Source organism: Sesamum indicum, linkage group LG10 (genome assembly GCF_026168435.1).
Source record: "Sesamum indicum cultivar Baizhima isolate 11 linkage group LG10, ASM2616843v1, whole genome shotgun sequence".
In the NCBI taxonomy this organism is placed as follows: Eukaryota; Viridiplantae; Streptophyta; class Magnoliopsida; order Lamiales; family Pedaliaceae; genus Sesamum; species Sesamum indicum.
The window spans coordinates 18,202,926-18,222,572 of record NC_142666.1 but is presented as its reverse complement, the minus strand read 5'-3'; the positions used below and the strand labels follow the sequence as shown (position 1 = coordinate 18,222,572).

Sequence of the window (19,647 nt, the reverse complement as noted above, 5' to 3'; positions counted from 1 at the left end):
GCACTCATATTACACTAGCATAAAATGATTTTTTAATTCTGAAAAATTAAATTAACATACTACACTTCAAAATTTACATCACAAATTTTACCTAGTGATCTGATATAGAAGTGCTTATAATTTTGACGCAGGTTTCTGAATGAAGCTTGTGTGCAAACAGATACAGAGAGTCCGTGGATGCTATGCTCAGTCACTGAAGCAGAAGAAACAAAACGAATGTTGAAGATGTTACCAATCTTGATCTCCACATTCTTTCGAAGTGTTATGGTGGCTCAGAGCAACACTCTTTTCGTCAAGCAAGGCTCCACACTTGACAAAAGTATGGGCCATTTCAAGCTGCCTCCAGCCAGTTTAGGTGTTTTTGTGACAGTAATGATGCTGGCCTGCATCGTCTTCTATGGTCGTGTATTTGTAAAGATTGTTAGAAACTGGACTAAGAATCAAAGATGCATCACTCTGCTCCAAAGACTGGGGGTCGGCTTTGTCCTTCACATCATCATCATGGTAATAGCCTCTGTTACCGAATGATAGACACAACGTGGCCGAGAAACATGGCCTAGTCGAGAGTGGAGAGCAAGTGCCGTTGATGATATGCATGTTGCTTCCACAGTTTGTGCTCATGGGAGTGGCTGATGCATGTGCAGAAGTGGCAAAGATTGAGTTCTTCCTCATGCAAAGATGCATGAGAGTCTAGGGACATCATCCTATTTGACCTCAACAGTTTCATTCTCTCTGTTGTCACTCGTATAACAAAGGAGAATGGTCACAAAGGATGGACACTGGACACCCTTAACGCCTCCTGTCTTGACCTGTACTTAGCTTTTCTTTCAGTGCTGAGTTTCTTGAACTACATTGTGTTTAAAGTTATCATGATGTCCTACAGTTACAATGCTGAGGTCTCCGACTCGTCTATGCATCAAGTGGAATCAGCAGCTGAAGGAAATTGATTTAGCATGCATCCAAAGTATATATAGTCTATGTTGTCTGGATATTGAACCATGAATGTGGCTCTATTTTTAATGTAATGCAAACATTTTTCAGGCAGGTAAAGGGCTGAAATACTGCAAACACATGCATGAACTGTAGTTTGTACACTTAGAGGTAGATTTGCTTCATTTTGTCTTCCTGCTGACAAAATACTTCAATGCAGAATAGTTCAGAAAGGATGTTTCAACATGTGATTTTCCCAAGTTATGAAAGAAATAAAACAGCAGAAGTGCAAAACAAATTCCCGAGTTCTCCTGTCCCACCACCAATGTTTACATAAAAATACATCCTAATCTAAGAAAAAGAACAAGACAGAAAATTAGCAAACTGGTCTTCCAATCTCTATATCCTTGTCTTGGAGCACCACTAGAAAGTATATGAAATGTGTGATAGAAGAAGTGTCTTTACAACCACAGATCAGTTACACATTTTTGTTTTTTATCAGTTAGAACAAATCGACAGATTTTTTCATCTAGACAGCAACCTTTTCTTTTCCTCAGTTTCAACCTCGTAGATGCAGTTTCTTGGATCATGCAGATCCACTCCTCTTTGCTAACTGGAATGTTCTCTTGAGGAAGTTGTTAGCTCCTCGGTCATTCCTATGGCAAAGTACCCTCAATATGGTGTTAGGATCTGACCTGTTCCATCTTCCTGTTGTTGGTGGCATCGGCAGCTTCTGCCCCGCCCCCACTACTCCCATCCCACTTGCTTCACAAGCCACAATGCTGAAATCTTCCACCAACTGCTCAGTCGACTGCCCCATCAGCCCGACCACTCCTTCCACCGTCTCAGCCTCTCTTGCCACCTCATCCTCCCCAATCAAACCTTCTCCACATGTACAAAACACTCGCTTCAAGTTATCAAAGTCCTCCTCAATCATCGGATGATCAAGCCTAGAAAAGATCCTTGAGCTGCCTCCGGCTAGCAAAACCATAAGGTATGCCTCAAAAGAAGCCTTCATTAATTCTTTCAATGCTAGTGGCTGAGCCCGCTCGGTAACTATTGCACACAAAAGAGTGAGGTTCTGTTTCAGTGTTCTCAGTGCTGGTCTAATCCGTGCATTCGCTACATCAGCGACATATAGGCTTCCATAGAAAACAGAGTTCGAGTCCAAGAATATTAGACGGTAGGCAGCAACTTCTGAGACATGCTGACAGGCCGATTGTATGGCGGATCGGCTATGCTCGAAATAGGAACTTCCTAGTTGCCTTCTGTTGCCAAACCGGCTTTTTGGAGGGGTGACCTTTGGGGAAAGAGATAGTGTCTTGTCGAGGTAGTGGAGTTGACAGAGAAGGTAATGCAATGTGTTGAGTCGGATATAGAGGCGTTGTGTTCCTCGACTTGTGGAAGGACGAGGATGGTTTCTTTCTGCTGCAGTATTCTGACTTGGATCGTCTATGCCGACACTGCATGCAGCTCTTTTCCATAGTTTCAAGAACTTTGAGTCCCGGCTACATCGTGTCAGTGGAGGAAGTGTGGGAAGATAACTCTGTTTCGATCCTGAAAATTGGAAAAGTATGTTAGAAGGAAAATTTTCAAGGATTAACGGTTCTTGATTTTCAAAGTGAAGAGCTAATTCTCACCACATGAAGCAACAAATTTGATGTAATCTCCAAAGAAATGCTCTAAACCATCAGTAAGATCATAAACTAAATTCTCAGATACATTCACTGGAATTTCAAAGAAATTCTCCACAGCTTCCTTGGAAAATCTCACTAGCTCTGCAGCTGAATGAGCATACGGCTCCGTTTTCGACTTGGGATTCCATGTCTGTAAAACAAACATCCAACAAATTCCCATTAGCCAATCGGTGCTGACAGTTTTATACTTCAAGAATATTTAATAAGCTTACTTCTGTTTCTTTGGATCTCAGGAGAATCTCCTTTCCTGTCCTCAGCCTCTCTTGAATCCACTGTTTCAATAGTTTGAGTATGACAGTCTCAACTTCATAAGGAACCATCTCTTTTGCAACTGCTTTTCCTCCATCTTCATAATCAACAGAGTCGTCAATCACCATTTGCACCAAAGCCTTCTCAAGCTTCCCAGCCCTCTGCAGCACCAAGATTGTTTCGTTTATGGGGGGCGACATTCCCGTCAGGTATTGCTTCAGGAGAGCTCCATAGCAAGTGTGCAGAGTTACTGCTGAAACTCCCACAGCGACCGGCTGCCACTTCTTGAGCACAGGACTGAAGATATCCTTCTCCTTTGAGGCCAGCTCTTCCGTTTCTCTTGCCATTTTAATGAGCACCTCACTCACTTTCTGTGCCTCGATGTTTTCTGTCCCATTGGCACTTTGATCCTCGAGCATCTTCAGAATTGCAGAAGCTGCATTAGTATGAGAGAAAGAGCATTGTATTTGATTAATCAAAGCAAAATAGAGAAAGGGTGATGAATAGACAAGTCAACCTTAGCAAACGCGTTTCTTAAAGATGATCGAATGTAATGATCAACCTTATTCCCACTAGAGTCATCAACTACTTCTCCACTGTCTTGGGGTGAAGTAATGTAACACGGGACATCATCTTCCAATATCTTCGTAGTTGAGAAAAGTAAAGGAAGAATGTTCTCCATAAACACAACTGTCCCCTTATCGAAATTCGCATGGTAATCCAGCAAACTCTTCTCACACCACTTCTTTATTGCAGTCAATACACAGGCCAGCATCTTCACATAAGCAGGCTCTCTATCAACCTTTTTAGCATCATTTGCTACCTCACTTAACATAGTAAGCGACGCTGCAAGAAGGTCCGGCTCAACCTGTCCTGTAACGACGTACTGCTCAAAAAGTACCCAAGTAAAACACAAGTTATGTATTGGCCGGTTAATCCCCAACATCGACCAAGTTTTCTTCATAAGCTCTAGCAGCTCATCAACTTCATCTAGGACTAAAGTCTCATCCTTTGAATCAAAAACAGAGTGGAGCAGAGCATTGTATATTTCAACGTTTAGGGGGTAACCGTCGGCCCAATGGCAAACGTCGGTAGTTCCACCATCAGGGCTTCGCCACGCCAAGGAAACAACGCAGTTGCAAAGTGCTCTCATGATCTCAGAGTTCTTACCTGTGTCTATTGCCTTAGCCTCAGACGCCTGAAGGATTTGTCTAAGTTTTGCAGCAGATGCGTCTGATTTTTCTAGTGGAATTGAAGGGTGAAGTAGAAGTCCTATTTCCAGTATTTTGAGCTGCCGCTTCTGCCACTGATGGTACTCGTGAGGGTCAATGAATTCAGACGGCTTCAGATGACGTAGCAGCTCTAGGGGAAGGATTATTGTCTCTGCGCGCCTGCCCATCTGACATAATCATTTGTCAACCAATGTCACATATAATGTTAGTAGAATCTATGAAATTGTATATTATAAGGAGTTCAAAAATGTCATCTCTTGGACCTTTTTATTACCAAAAATCAAACCATTAATATCTTGTCCTATTCTTGGAAGAAAGCATTTGAGCCCATCAGCTACAATCTTATATATATACACATGAACTAGTTATTCTAAATGCAATAACTTTGTCCTCTGCATCTCAAGGTCTGCATGCAACATTTATCAAGAACAAGCCTTGTCCTGAATTCTTGAACTTCAAAAAGAAGTTATGTATCGGCTAGGTTGGGGCCGTGCGGAGTGGGGCATGGCGTGGCGGGGTAAGGGCTTCTGCTTTTTAATCGAGAGGGGTCTTAGGTCTTGCCAGACCCACCCAAACCCGACATGGTTTCCGTTCCTAAGATTTTATTACATATTTGCCAAGAAAAGCCATAAACTTTTTAAGGAAATTTAAATACTAATAACATATTGAAAATTGTTTCTCATTTTTCCTTTGTTGCATGCAATTTTTGCCATTAGATGTAGTAAATTGTTTTGGGCTAAATTGACCATGTCATAATTTCTATAGTAAAAGGGCATGCATGCATGCAAAATTATAACACACAAACATCGGCATTGTATACGTACTTGGCCAACAAGTGTCCTCATAAGAGTTTTACGTAGCCTATTGTCACTCTGCTCCGTCACCCGCATCTGCTGCCTCATGATCTCCGCCGACGTCAATGGTCGCCTCAGCCTCCCCGCCCCCGGCAACGTGGAACCCACCCTTGGGCTCATCGCCCCAGATGCACTCGGCGAGGATGGGTTAATTAATCCACATGAACTGGTCCGTCTCCCCGCCGCCGGCTTCCTCACCATCTTCAGCCCCAACGCCCTCTTCACCCGGCTGGTCACCGCCATCCCCACCCCAGGCGGCTTCAGCGACGACCCGAGACCCGATCCAAAACTCGACCCATTACCCTCCCCTCCCTCATCCAAGCTGTTGTTGTGCGCGGCCATGCTCCGGCCCCCGAACCCAGGCGAGGAACGGCACGCCGTGAAGAACACCTCGTAGGCCGCTTCACGGAAGTCGGTGGTGTCGAGGCCATCGAGCTGACCGAAGGGCGAGAAGAGGTCGTGGACGGGAGGGGAGGCGAGTTGGGCCGCGCCGGGCCGTCGAATGGGACTGATGGAGAGGCGAAGATGAGGGGCCATTGGGTGGGAATTGTCTGGCCGAGAAGAGAACGACGTAGGGGCGGGGAGAGGAGAGAAGGTGGTCAAGTTTTATACGGTGTGTGTGTGTATTTGGCGAAGAGAGGGGGAAGGAAATAGAAAGATGACAGAGACAAAGGAGACAGACAGACAGACAACGTTAGGTGAGAGAGAGAGGAGAGAAGTGTTGATGGTTGGCCTTAAAGCGAAGAAGGCGAGAAGGGAAAGGCTGTGGAAGACTCCAAATGATCATATCCAGAACCAGATATTAATATTACACAAAATTACATTAACACTTCTATTTACATTAATTATTCATATTTTTTAAAAATTACACATAAGCCCGTTAAAAACATCAACATCATTTATATAAATCATCCCTATATTTTAAAAAATTAAACATACACCCTTGAAAACGTCAATATTATTTAATAAACTACTTTTCCTGTTTTACTATTAGGATTATTTTCTGTAATTATACGAAAACTAGAATAGTTTATATATAAAGACAACATATCAGGGGAATAAATATAATTATCCAATAATATTATCACACCATTTCTTATCATATTATATATTTATAAGATTTTGATTTCTCTAAGAATTTATATATAAATATATAACCCCTTTATTATGGATTCATTTTTTCTAAATTATTCAAGTACCCAAATAAATTAACAAAATTACCACAATGGATTTTCCCCTTTTCTTTTAAGAAATGGTGTTATTTATTCCAATAAAATAGGTATAGTTATTTTAAAAAATTTCTTCGACCATATAAGATTTTATTTACAGCAATTAATTAAATAAAAGTACAATACATTTATAATTCAGTTCAATTATTAAAAAAAAAAATCATACGCACTTTGCTCGTTTATCTAAATTTTAATTAAAAGCATGCACCTATTTGCCATGCTCATCACCATGAATTTATTTAATCAAATTCATAAGTTAGTCAAAAAAATATTTCAAACTATATATAGAAATATACATTTGAAACATTAATTTTCTTAATATATAGATGAGGAAGGGTTGTTATGTAAGCTCATGATCATCATTTAAATTTTAGTCTTTTAAATTTACCCATTTTAGTTTTAATTGGAGCTTTCAGAATTGTTTAATTTTAGTCATTTGATCCAATTTCAAATAATTTTACTCCTATATAGTTTTTCAAGAGCAATTTTAGTCCATATATATCAATTTATTTTGCATTTCGTAACTAATGCTCACCTAAAAATGGTGTAACAGTTTATGTCTACTGAAGAAATATTTATTTATATTACACTTAAACCATTGGAATGTACTATTAGCCTTTATCATCAAAAGAGCAAAAAAAATCATAAATTAAACTAAAGGATCAAATTTACGAAAAATTGATAGATAACGGACTAAATCTAAAATTTTCAAAGATAAAAGACAAAAATGAATATAAATCAAAGTTATAGGACGAATATTTTCTTTTTTTTCTTATTTTAATTACTCTTAATAATCTAGCAAAGTGAACCCAAGTATTATTGTTCGACCTTCTCAAACTTTCACTTTTGAATCCATCACTGTTAACGATAATTATGGATGTGCAAAATCTGAATTGGGCTAGATGGATGAGGATGGGCCTCATTTTACAATTTGATATAGTATATGGGCCTTAAACTTGGCCCATTACTTTTCTATTGAATTAATCTAAACTCATCTGACAGCAGAGGTTCATATCGACAATTCTGCCCTTATTGAGGGAAGATCCCCAATATGAGGATTTGGGGGCATAAATAGAAAAGAAAAAGGAATGAGCTATTATTGGTTGAAATTAATTTACTCCCCATTTTATAAGGGGCTTTGGAGATGTTAAATTAGGGGTGTTAACAGTGCGGTAAATCGAACGAATCGAATCGAAATAAATGAGTGTCTTGATGTGATTATATTATTGTTCTTACTCTAGTTTTCTTTATTACTCAAAGGCAAAAGATGTCAACTCTTTATTCCAAACACATATATTGTCCAGATGTATAAAATCATTACAGAAGTATATGAGATCAGAACTGTATTATGCAGATGAAGAAGGATTTGATTCCCTTAGAGACCGTCGTGTATAATCACCAGGAGTAGGGTTGTACTATTTATTATCAAACGTCGCAGCATCTTCAGTTCGACAGAATACAACCTACCGAGAATAATGACAACAACGAGAGAAGTTGCACGACTCTAGCATTTGGATTAGAGCAAGTCCAATACTCCGAGGATGTTTGGTTGAACTTATAAGATGTTGCATCTTTGTTTCATAAATATTTTAGCAAAAAGAGGTTGTAAGAGCCAAACTAAAATGTTAGGACTTCATCGAGAAAAATAAGAAGTTACGTGAATTTATTTTAAAAAGCTTAATAAGTTATTCAATTTTCTTAATATTAATTATAAATTTGACATTAGTAATATATTATAAGCTCTATAATCTTATTTTCGAACGTTCTAATAATTTTTTTTGAAATCATATATTTAACGTCTTATAAATTTAAAAAAAAATTAAAAATAAAATTATAAGATGTATGAAGTATAGACGAGGTCTTAATCTGAACAGTTGATGAAAAAGCAATAGCTTCTCAAAAGTTCAACTTTAACTTCATATATCAGTTTCCGTAACACGAAACTTTAGTTTAGTACCTGTATTAATTTTTTGAACATAAAATCGCAAGTTTTGTGCCGCCACGCTTCTCAAAACCTTAATTTTAATTTCATATATCAATTTCCGTGAAACATAATGTCCTGTAGTTTAATTAAATGCGTTTTTGTCCTATAATTTTTTGAAATAGCAGCATTTTTGTTCTATATTTTTTTAATTTTTTACGATTTAAGTCTTTTTGATTATCAGAGTTTACCTCCACCGGTGAGAAGGGTGAACGACAACGAAAAAATGATTAAAATTGCAAAAATTTAAAGATGTATGATCAAAATGCTACCATCACTGTAAAAGATTTATTATTCACTATAATATTAATAGTTGTGACTAAAAAATCATGGTGAATAATTATTATTAACCACGGACAAATAAAATCAGTGCAAAAAAACAAATAATTTTTCCATCATGAAATTTGCTACAAAAAAGAGACAATTTGTTATGACTTGTAGCCGCCCTTGCAAAAAACTACGTCAATAGTCATCTTGTGGGTGCGGTCAATAACTACTTGTTATTGCTATTTACTGTTAGCTATAACAATTAGTCATGATTAAATGTTATATTTTTTGTTGCGCCTAAAAAGTTAAACAATAAAAATACTAATGAAAATGGACCAATAGGAAGAACAACCGGAATTTTGGAATGTCATATGAGAGGCACATGCATTCTTTCGACAAGAAAGATATAAACTGGGGTGAAAAAATGACTAAAAGCCCAAAAAATAAAAAAATATAGAACCAAAATATTATCATAAAAAGTTAAAGGACAAAAAAGTCGATAACCTAAATTATGGAGCAAAAAATGCAGTTAAGCCCTTTAGTTCAGTACCTACATTAATTTTTTGAACAGTGTCCTATGCCTCATCGTTAACTATTTTGATGGAAAACCGTGTACAATTTCTTTTCTAATGGAAATTAAATATGCTGCATTAGACTCAAATTGCTTTAGCAAATGTTTTGGCATTACTCGCAGAAATAACGGCTAACAGCCGTGATTTTTTTTTTTTTTAATTTGTTGTTTTTGTTCTCACTGGTAATTCCTGTTAATATAGAAGGAAATTTTTAGTCTTGTATTTATTGTATTTTGACGTTTTAGTCCTTAATCTATTTAGGATAGCAAACTAGTTCCCATAACTTTTATTTTTTCTCGAATTTGCTCATTTAATTGACCAATGGGAACAAAAAACTCAAATTAATAAAGCACATGCCGGGCACATGTTTTTTCTTTTTCCTGGCAACATTTGCGAATACCGGCGACTGAAGGACAGAAAAAAAAATTACAAGACTTATTTGCTATTCTAGAAAAAGAAAAGAACTAAAATGCCAAAATACAAAAGATAAAAAAGAAAAATTGCATTTAATCAGCCATTTTTTTTTTTTTTGCTTTTAATCATAATAATTAACTATATTTAAAAGCAATATTTCTTTTCATGAGTACGTGCCGTTCAGTCAACACATAGACACCAACATAAAAGGCTTGACGGCCACGTACACTACAAGTGACCATTCCATTAAAAACGTGATGGAGGTATCTACTGCGGAAAAATTGATTATAGTACCTAATATGTTACCTGTCTTTGAAATTTTAAAAAATGTTTTTGAATACTCCCTCAATATTTTGCATGTTTATAAGGAAATCAAAATACTTTAAGATTTCTTGTGAAGTATCAGTAATTCCATGACAAATCTTTGCATTTCATTTTGAGAAAATATGCTCTGTCTCCTCATTTTCAAAGAGCAACAATTGTTTTTTGAAAAACAAAAATATATAATCTAAGATATTCAAATGTGTTATTCTTTGAAATATATATATAATTTTCACAAAGTAATATAAACAAATTGAATTCTCAATTTCTGGCAACAATCACTACAAAAAAGAAAATTAATTTTTCGCTATATTAATTGACCACGGTTAAAAAAACTTCAGTTAATAGGGCTAAGATCGTGGTCATTAATATTATTAACTACCGTCAAAACAAAATAAATGCCAAATTAATTTTTTATTAAAATTAATCAATATTTACCGTGATTTTTAACTCTGACCAAATCATGGTTTTGGCCATGGCAATGTATTAGCTTCACTTGCAGAAATAATGGCTATTAGTTGTTGCGAATCTGTGGTTAATTTATATTCACCATGATTTTTTTTTTACCATAATAGTTAACTCTAGTGAAAAATTATTTTGTTTTCTAGTGAACATATTAGAGATACATCGATAAACTACTCCAAACAAGTTTGTTTTAATTATTTTCTTTAAATGTATATCACATATTTATCATTTCTCGAAAATACTTACAGGAAAACGTTGAAAGTTTTAATAAATCAAACCTACCTATATACGTATGTAGGGAAAAATGCAAACAACTCCTCTATGATATTGCAAATGAACAAATAACCTATCTATGAAAAAAATAGCAAAATACCTCCTCATACTTTTTAAAACAAAGCAATTTGCTTCTAATTTAGACATGGAGACAAATTCTTTTATTTTAAAAAATACAAAAAAATAAATTAATATTTTTTTATAGTAATTAATTTGCACGTTTGCAATATCTGATGAAAGTAAATCAGATTAAACCCCCAAGTACGTACTCACAAGCTTGTTCGTTCGTTCCTCATTTTCTCGCACTTAAATGCGGTTTTAATATCTTGAGTAGAAAAAGAAGGCTAACATATTTCCACAACTAATATAAATAGAAGGTGGTGTGGTTATGTAATGAGCACAGACCATCAATCCTGCATACATCTCAGCTTTGCACAAAAACTTGAAAGAAGGTAAAAGCTACACCAACCCCATTATCTGCTTGGAACTTATTGTTCATCAACAACAGTATTGATTTATATATGCATACTTGAAACTAATTCATGCAGTTTAACAAATACAGAATGTCAAGGATGAGGATGGCCGTGGTAGGTGGCGGTGTAAGCGGGCTGGCGGCCGCATATGTTTTGGCAAAAGACGGGGCAGAGGTGGTGGTGTATGAGAAGGAGGATAGGTTGGGTGGCCAGGCCAAGACGGCCACAATCGATGGCACTCCTCTCGACCTTGGTTTTATGGTCTTTAGTCGCGTAAGTTGTATTCATTTCAAGCTCATTCTTAATTATATGTTTGGTATAAATTAGTGTTACGAATAGTCATTCCTTTCCTACAAGTACGGAATTTACTCATTTATTAACTCTCTATGATTTTAGCTATATTAGTACTACAATAAAACGCATTTCCAAAAGTTGTTATTTTGTAATCTTCTACAAAGATATTAAATATTTTAAAGAATTTTATGTCAGATTTATATAATTTAATACATATATATATATTAAAAAAATAAAGATTAGTTAAATACACAGAATAATCGAAATAAAAGAAAATAAAGGGATAAAATTGCAAAGAACTCTAAATTTTTATGTGTAGAACTTCATTGAAGAAATTAGTCTGGGACTGCAGCTCTTGTTAGGACCCTCTATCTGATCCGAGTTCTTGAGTGCCCTTTCAACTCTAGCTGACGAGCTTCTAAGAATCTCCTTGTTTTCTTAAGACAACCAAAAATCCCGGATGGGATTCCTTCAAATTATTGTACAAACTTTCATCACTCTCTCTGTTTATTCACAAATTGCTTTGAAATGGTGGCAAGATCATTCATGGTTAGTGCCCTTTATATTAGTTTGCTTATTATTGGAACTGGTTGTCCGTATTGCTCCCCTGTGCAATTTTTGATCCCTTGCTTTCTTGGAGTTCTTCCCATGTCAGTAACACACTTCTGGAGTTGCTATATTTGTTCTTGTTGAAGTAGATGCTCCAAGATTCTAATAATAGTGAAGTTTCTTTTGTTTTGATGTTGTCCTGTAATATGATTTGCGTACACACCTTGTCTGTTACTAAAGATTAGGCCTTGATCGAGTTCAGTTACATGGTTGTAAGTGTTGCCTGAGACAAATTTGCAGGTTATTTATCCGGACACGATGGAATTGTTTGAAAATCTTGGAGTTGATCGGGAGCTCTCTGACTTATCATTCTCTGTGAGTTTGGATGAAGGCCAAGGATGTGAATGGGGCACCAGAAACGGATTGTCAAGTTTGTTCGCTCAAAAGAAGAACGTGTTGAATCCATACTTTTGGAATATGATTAGAGAAATCATTAAGTTCAAGGGTGATGCATCAGCGTAAGTACCATATCAAGCACCAAGCACGACTTTCTTTTCACTTTGATATTATTTTGTGTCGGGCGATCATAATGAATATTGAACAAGTGTGCCAAGTTTGATTTGCAATAACATTGATACAATATGGTCGCACCAATCGCAGTTACGTTGAAGAGCTTGAGAACAATCCAGACATCGATCGCAATGAGACTCTAGAGGACTACATTCGGTCGCGCGGTTACTCTGAGCTGTTCCAGAAGGCTTTTCTTGTGAGGCTGCTAAAACATTGAATCTAGGCAGATATCCTTCTTATATTACCAAAAACTTCAGCAGAAGCAATTTGCTTACTCTTACTATGCATACTTTTTCCAGATCCCAACTTGTGCTTCTATCTGGTCATGCTCCTCAGGAATGATGAGCTTCTCTGCTTATTCAGTACTTTCACTTTTGCACAATGACCCCGCTTTGCAGGTTGATTTTTCTGTCACATTTGCTATGTTTTCATTTTGGGCATCGAATTTTGTTTAACTTACATAATGATTTGCTTTCCAGCTCATCGGTCGCCCCCATAGGCTTACTCCAAGATGGTGTTCGCAAAGTTATGTCGATAGGGTAATTAAATTTTCCTATTTCCTTAGTTTGAATTCCAGATATTCTGAACTTCCTTGGTTTAGCAATTATTATTTCAGGTTTACAGTACTTCCATTTAATATGCAGATTCTGATTGGATTATCATTGTATTAAATTCAAAACCAGGTTAAGAAAGAGCTGGAAAGTAGAGGCTGCCATATAAGAACCAATTCTGAAGTATACTCAATTTTGACAAATGATGAGGGTGAGTATATATAAAGAGAGCATTCATTTACTATTTTCTCTTCATTCGAATATTTATGATATGTGCTCTTTTTTAAGTCTAAAAACGGGAGAAAGATCAATGAAATTTTCTCATCTGTGATATTGAAAATTGCTTCAATATTCTGCCATATATCCATGTTAATGCTGAAAAAGTACTATATTGATCATTACTACATTCTTCATACGTAATATTCCTTTTTTCTAATTTTATATGTTTTTAAAAAACAATTATGCAGGTTGTGCTATTATTTCTAAGGATGGCTTGGAAGAAGTATATGATGGATGCATAATTGCTGTAAATGCTCCAGATGCTCTGAAGGTGTTAGGGAAGCAGGCAACATATGATGAATCAAGAATACTTGGTGCATTTCAATATGCCTACAGGTGCTCTCATTTGCTTCCTTTTCAAAATCTGTTCTTTATTTTTTCTACGGGAAGTGTTGGAGTGTTGGAGTCATAAATAAAAACTCATGAAGAATAAGAAAAATCTCCTAAAGTATTAACTTATTTATTTGTACCGTACATTTCATAATCGATTCGAGCAGTGATCTTGTTTATTAGGTATGAGCATAGCTAAATCAAAGAATTTCTTAATATATAACTTGTTAATTTTCAAGGACACCTCAAATTTTCATCAGCTTCTTCCTTCATGACTAGTTTGCTTTTATGGCACTTTAGCATACAGTTCTACAAATGATATTTATGCACAACCAGCCCATTGGGAAAAGCTTAACACTAAGCCTAAACAACATGCTCTTGTTTATTTATTTTTTTCCATAAAAAGTAAATGCAAACCACCATCTATTATTCAATCAATCCTTTCGATATATAGCGTTGAACACAGGTTATCTATTGGTAGAAAATTATTCTCCAACACTCTACATGACTTATATTTCTCCTGCTTGGTTTCTTGGAAGTAAGCTGTTGCTCTTGATCCTGAAAGCATTTCTGTCCTCTGATTCTTATTGCAGTGATCTTTTCCTTCACCATGACAACAATTTAATGCCCAAAAACCCCGCAGTATGGAGCTCAAGGAATTTTCGAGGAACCATCAAGAACAAAGCTTATATAACATACTGGCTCAACAATCTCCAGGTTTGTAAATCAGTTTTAGCATTTAATACACATAACATTGTGTGTTCTCTGCATAAACTGAAAGTTCAATTGCAAGATAGAGTCCCTCATGATAATTCTGCTATCTGCAAATTTTCCATCAAATACAAGGCTTCACTTTATTGCGTTAATTAAACCCTTGTCTTCTTGAACTCCTTTTCTTTTAATGAATGTGCAGAATGTTGGTGAGACTGTTCCATTTTTCTTGACTCTAAATCCACCAAAAACACCTAAACTTACCTTGTTCAAGTGGTCAACTAGCCAACCAATCCCATCAGTTGCTGCATCAAAAGCTTTACATCAGCTCAATGTTATCCAAGGAAAGAGGAGAATGTGGTTCTGTGGAGCATACCAAGGTGGTTTAGAAGTCATTACAAGAATTTTCAGTAGTACATTATAACGAATACCTCGTTTTTTATATGCTAACTTAATGGTTTTCCTGGTTTTACATTTTCATTCAGGCTATGGTTTCCCTGAGGATGGGGTAAAGGTATTTCATGGCATTTGTTTGGAGACTTTATCGATCATATGAATCATTGTTCAACTCTATCTTATTGTTTTGCAGAGATAAGCTCTCTTGAACTAGTTTTTATCCAGTTCTACTTTTTCTCAATCAACATAATCTAAGAAAAGAAAATCAAATATTCTTTAATGGTATAAGCAGAGCCTGTTCGCTCCAAGTTAGTGCATTGAGTGCATGCAATGCACAGATTGAATATCTGAACACAAATGGAAATGATATCATCCAGGTTTTCTTTTCAGTGTCTAGTTGAGAACCAAATTAATTGAGCAAACTAGGTCAGACAAATTTATAGTAAAACCCGAAAAAGGAGATGGCCAAGCATTACATATAGTTAAGTAGATGCTTCAATTTAGTGCCTATTTTACTTTTGAGATGTACAAAAATGTAAAGATAATGTACAAAAGAACGTGAGTGCCATATAGGAGTTAAAGAAGCAAATAAAGTTGATCGGCATTCCCTTTTAAACAACATAGTCCTTTTAAATTCCTTTTGGCGATCCATTTAACCAAGGCTTTTGATGGTAATAACCATGACAGGCAGGTATAGTTGCTGCAAATGGCTTGCTTAGAAAAAGTTATACTGTTCAGAAACACTCCAAACACTTGGTACCCTCCTCACTTGAAAGTGGAGCACGCCTTCTTGTTACAAGGTTTCTTGAACGATTCATAACTACGGGCTGCTTAATGTGAGCTTCTACTCAAAGAGTTGATTTACTGTCATTTTGGTTTCGGTTTTATGGTTTACCATTTACTTAAAATACTATATGTATGTTGGTGAAACAGTTTACTGGAAGAAGGAGGTACAATTTTTACCTTTGAAGGTACCAGAAAAAAGAGCACCTTAAAAGTTACATTGAGGGTTCACAACCCAGCGTTTTATTGGAAGGTGATATTTGATTATTAAACCTTATAAGTAGTTTATGTTTCTAAAGCAATTGTATCAACAATCAATACTAATTTAAGTGACTAAGAAAAGTAACTTGCGGCTCAAAATGGATATTGTTGTCACAGGTTGCAACAAAAGCTGATTTAGGCTTTGCCGATGCCTACATTGATGGGGACTTCTCTTTCATTGATAAAAATGAAGGTCTTCTTAACTTTTTTCAGGTGAGGAAATGGATCCAAATTCCATTTAAAAGGTGTACCGTTTACCTCCTATTGATGCATATGGAATACCTTTTATGGTTTTCTATTTTTTTAGATCACAACAGGATATTGTACTTTTCCTGCCCCTCCTTGCATAAAGTTTGGTATGTACGTATCATAATATGGCCTTCCTGGATTTTATTTTGCAGATATTCATAGCCAATGCAGAGTTTAATACTTATATCTCAAAGTTAGGCAAGAAAAGGTAATAACTATACTAGGAATTCTGTGTTGATTTTATCTAGTTGTTTTCCAAAATTCTTTGACAACATACCTCCTTATCACTAGGGGATGGTGGACACCCTTGCTTTACACTTCTATGATAGCTTCTGCAAAGAGTTTCCTTAAGCATGTATTGAGGCAAAATACAATCGATCAGGCACGTCGAAACATCTCAGACCATTATGATCTAGTAAGTGGTTTGCTTCCTCGGGATCTAGCATATGAATGATGTTTTGAATTGTCAATAGAATTATCCATTAAGAATAACGTAAATTCTAAACATGTTATGCATCCATCTCTTTGTTTAGACAAAGAAAATCGCATGCATGTGTCATGAACTTATCTTTTACCATCTACTTACTAATCCATAATGAACCATGATATCAATTTACTTTGATATATGGATATGCATATCTTAAGAATGTTTCTACTGTTTCTTCCCAGAGCAATGAATTATTTTCTCTATTCATGGATGAAACAATGAGCTACTCTTGTGCCATATTTCGGGTTAGCATCTTTTTTCTTAATAGATCTGTTTTAGCAAAATTATCTTTGTCGGATGCTGAATTTCCATGACATGCTCCTCCACTTCTCTTGTAAGACTCCAAATGAAGACCTAAAGAATGCACAGCTGAGGAAAATCCATACTTTAATTGAAAAGGTGGACCTTTTGTACGCCAAGTTCCTCTCAAATTAAAATGATTTATGCTGGAAGCTAAATTGTCTCCAACTACAGGCAAGAATTAGCAAGGAACATCATGTTCTAGAGATTGGATGCGGTTGGGGAGGTTTAGCAATTGAAGTAGTCAAGCGGACTGGCTGTAGATATACAGGCATCACTCTTTCGCAAGAGCAACTGCAGTATACAGAGTCGAAAGTGAAGGAAGCTGGCCTGCAGGTATACCATTTACTTCCCTGATTTCCTCATGATCAAGATGGACTTTTTCGTTTCAATTCTAAAGTGAAGTTTTTGATTGTCTGGTTAAATCTAATCAGGATCAAGTAGAACTTCTTCTATGTGACTACCGCCAATTGCCTAAGAACTGCAAGTATGACAGGATAATATCATGGTGAGCCTTTTCACAATAGGTCGAATCCACTTAACCTCTTATCTGAAAGATCTCCAACCATCAAATCGCTAAATTTTCAGTGAGATGATAGAGGCCGTGGGGCATGAATATATTGAAGAGTTTTTTAGGTGCTGTGAGTCTGCATTAACTGAAAACGGTATTCTTGTTCTCCAGGTAACTGTTGTTACTGTTTAATTGTCAATACTTTCATTCTGTCTCAAAAAATTCTTCCAAATTGGCAGTAGTCCTTCAAATATGTTACAACCTGACCACAAAGGATATTTAGCGGCTTTTGGTCTTTCCACATTCAATTGATTAGTATAATTTTATCTCTTTTCTATTCTTTTTTACTGCATCTCATCGAATTTCCTTTGCTCGGAGAATAAGTACAGCTTGAATTCTACCTTAGCATGTTAACAAATAGATTCCAAGACTAAAACTGATTTCAATTTTTACTTTAGTTCATAGCAATAGCTGATGAGAAGTATGATGAGTTCACGCATAGTGCGGGCTTCATTAAAGAATATATATTCCCTGGTTCATGGCTGGCTTCGCTTAGCCGACTAACATCTGCCATGGCTGCTGCATCAAGACTTAGGTAACAAAAATTGTCTTTATCATGTGTTGAGGATAAATTACTCCTGAAAAAAGCAAACAAAAATTCATAAAAATTAGTTTTGATGCAGCGTCGTGCACCTAGAAGAAAGAGGACTCCATTACTTTCAGACACTCGAATGTTGGCGAGAAAACCTCCTCAGAAACCAGAGGTGAGAATCTACAATTTAAAAGTTGAACATATCAGGTTGCAAAACAACATAACTTAATGCCTCTTTTCAAGTATGCTTCCACAGACCTTTCCCGTTTTGAGGAGGATCAAAACTGATTCGCTAGAAGCTACAGATCTGTTGTTTATAGTACTTTCACTCTTTTGAGTTCTTATTAATATATTTGGTCTTTTAGTAAAATACTGGAGCTGGGATTCGATGAGAAGTTCATGCGCACATGGATATATTATTTTGACTATTGTGCAGCTGGACTTAAATATGGTGTTGTTGGAAGTTATCAGGTATGTGATAAGAGATATTTTTTTCTCTGTATGAAACAACTTAGGCCGATTAAGAGTTTAATTAGCTATTGCCTTTTCATTTCATCAGCTGCTACGATTAATTTTTTGATTTGGTTTAAACCCAAAATCAAGAATCATGCAACTTGTTTCGCTCTTGTCATTCTTGGCAGGTTGTATTCACTCGACCTGGAGATATTGCGGCATTTGGCAATAAACCATACAACCCCGTGCCTGCTGATCATTGATAATGTTATTTGAGGGGAATCCGATTCTTCTTCAACTATATAGAATGGGTCTGATCTCATATTATACTTCTTCAGTGATCTTATGCTCTGCATTTACGTTGTTGGAATAAAGAGTTGAGACATCTATTATGTTCATGTAATAAAGGGAACTACTGTTGAACAAATAATAATGTAATAGCAACATCAACAGACCATCAGGCCATGTTTTGAGAATTTTTTGTCTTCCTTTCAGTTTCAGCCCTTCTATCTTGTTCATGTTGATGTTCTGTATCTGTTTTTGGCATAAATTAAGTTACCCGAAACAAAAAGGTTGAAAATGCATTTTTGATTCAGTAACTTAGGTCATACAGCGTTTTACTTCTTTAATTTTCTAAGACAATATTTTGATACTATATTTTTTTAATTTTTACTATTTCAATTCTTTTATTTTCTGTTGAACTTCTCCCTTCTTTTCGGACAAATGTATGTACATCTCATGTAAGTTTTAAATAGGGACTACTGTCTCTATTGGCTCATTTTTGTTTGTAACTTTGTTGTTTAACTTTCTAGAGTAGCATTTTGGTTCTGCATGATCTTTTAAATTTTTCTCGATTTCAAACCTTTTTTTCTATCGGAGTTTACCATTCTTGCAGTAAATTCTGGAGAAAAATATGACTGAAATCATGAAAATTTAAAAGATGCAGGACTAAAACGCACACTAAAAAATTAAAGGACAAAAATATGAAATGACCTATACTATGGGACCAGAATTGCATTTAGCCCCTCCCCCGGTGTCAAGGGCCACCCCCATTCTCGGCACTCTTGACGCACATTCGGCCACGCAACTGCTCAACCCAATCGACCAACAACCTTCACCAATAGACATTGGACTTCCATAGTTTTAGATTTTAAGCGTTGGTTGTCTTATACATACTGTAAGCATGTATTTCCTTTTGTTTATTCATGGGGGCAATTATGCCCCCTGAGGTGCGTTGTTCAACTTTTTTAGTATCTATTATTGTCAATAGAAAATCTTTTTAAAGCTATTATAGGGGGGAATGAGTATCCGAAGCTTGGTGTAGTCTATACGTTAGTGCCCCCGCAAGGCGATCCCCTTGCGCTAGTATTGATT

The 19,647-nt window shown here is 36.1% G+C and overlaps 2 protein-coding genes across 3 annotated transcripts; one reads left to right on the top strand and one right to left on the bottom strand.

Moving 5' to 3' along the window:
• Window positions 1-1,217: 1,217 nt before the first annotated feature.
• Window positions 1,218-5,721, bottom strand: LOC105171753 (protein unc-13 homolog). Its single transcript, XM_011092965.3, has 5 exons — window positions 4,933-5,721; window positions 3,394-4,275; window positions 2,840-3,295; window positions 2,571-2,757; window positions 1,218-2,487 (listed from the first exon to the last, which is right to left on the bottom strand). The coding sequence occupies exons 1-5, from the start codon at window positions 5,497-5,499 to the stop codon at window positions 1,517-1,519; spliced, it is 3,063 nt and encodes a 1,020-aa protein (XP_011091267.2). The 5' UTR covers window positions 5,500-5,721; the 3' UTR covers window positions 1,218-1,516.
• A 5,176-nt stretch (window positions 5,722-10,897) lies between these two features.
• On the top strand, window positions 10,898-18,834 carry LOC105171752 (uncharacterized). Of its 2 annotated transcripts, XM_011092963.3 has the most exons (25): window positions 10,898-10,936; window positions 11,047-11,230; window positions 12,101-12,318; window positions 12,461-12,566; window positions 12,670-12,768; window positions 12,850-12,909; window positions 13,054-13,132; window positions 13,389-13,536; window positions 14,124-14,247; window positions 14,444-14,621; window positions 14,727-14,755; window positions 15,325-15,473; window positions 15,571-15,673; window positions 15,799-15,894; window positions 16,083-16,138; window positions 16,222-16,345; window positions 16,600-16,662; window positions 16,757-16,816; window positions 16,892-17,053; window positions 17,152-17,225; window positions 17,306-17,399; window positions 17,687-17,823; window positions 17,912-17,992; window positions 18,186-18,291; window positions 18,462-18,834. In XM_011092963.3, the coding sequence occupies exons 2-25, from the start codon at window positions 11,048-11,050 to the stop codon at window positions 18,534-18,536; spliced, it is 2,604 nt and encodes an 867-aa protein (XP_011091265.1). In that variant the 5' UTR covers window positions 10,898-10,936; window position 11,047; the 3' UTR covers window positions 18,537-18,834. The 2 variants fall into 2 exon arrangements, with proteins under 2 accessions (XP_011091265.1, XP_011091266.1); XM_011092964.3 differs by lacking the exons at window positions 10,898-10,936; window positions 11,047-11,230 and adding an exon at window positions 11,564-11,800 and having other exon boundaries at window positions 18,462-18,832.
• Window positions 18,835-19,647: the final 813 nt, after the last annotated feature.

Excerpts from the sequence above, each read along its gene's own strand:
- LOC105171753 (XM_011092965.3), bottom strand. The coding sequence starts at position 5,499 with ATGGCCCCTCATCTTCGCCTCTCCATCAGTCCCATTCGACGGCCCGGC. Across the intron at positions 2,758-2,839 it reads TGAGATCCAAAGAAACAGAA|ACATGGAATCCCAAGTCGAA; the intron begins GTAAGCTTATTA and ends TTTGTTTTACAG. Across the intron at positions 2,488-2,570 it reads CAAATTTGTTGCTTCATGTG|GATCGAAACAGAGTTATCTT; the intron begins GTGAGAATTAGC and ends TCCAATTTTCAG.
- LOC105171752 (XM_011092963.3), top strand. The coding sequence starts at position 11,048 with ATGTCAAGGATGAGGATGGCCGTGGTAGGTGGCGGTGTAAGCGGGCTG. Across the intron at positions 12,769-12,849 it reads ACAATGACCCCGCTTTGCAG|CTCATCGGTCGCCCCCATAG; the intron begins GTTGATTTTTCT and ends TTTGCTTTCCAG. Across the intron at positions 16,139-16,221 it reads TCAAAGTTAGGCAAGAAAAG|GGGATGGTGGACACCCTTGC; the intron begins GTAATAACTATA and ends CCTTATCACTAG.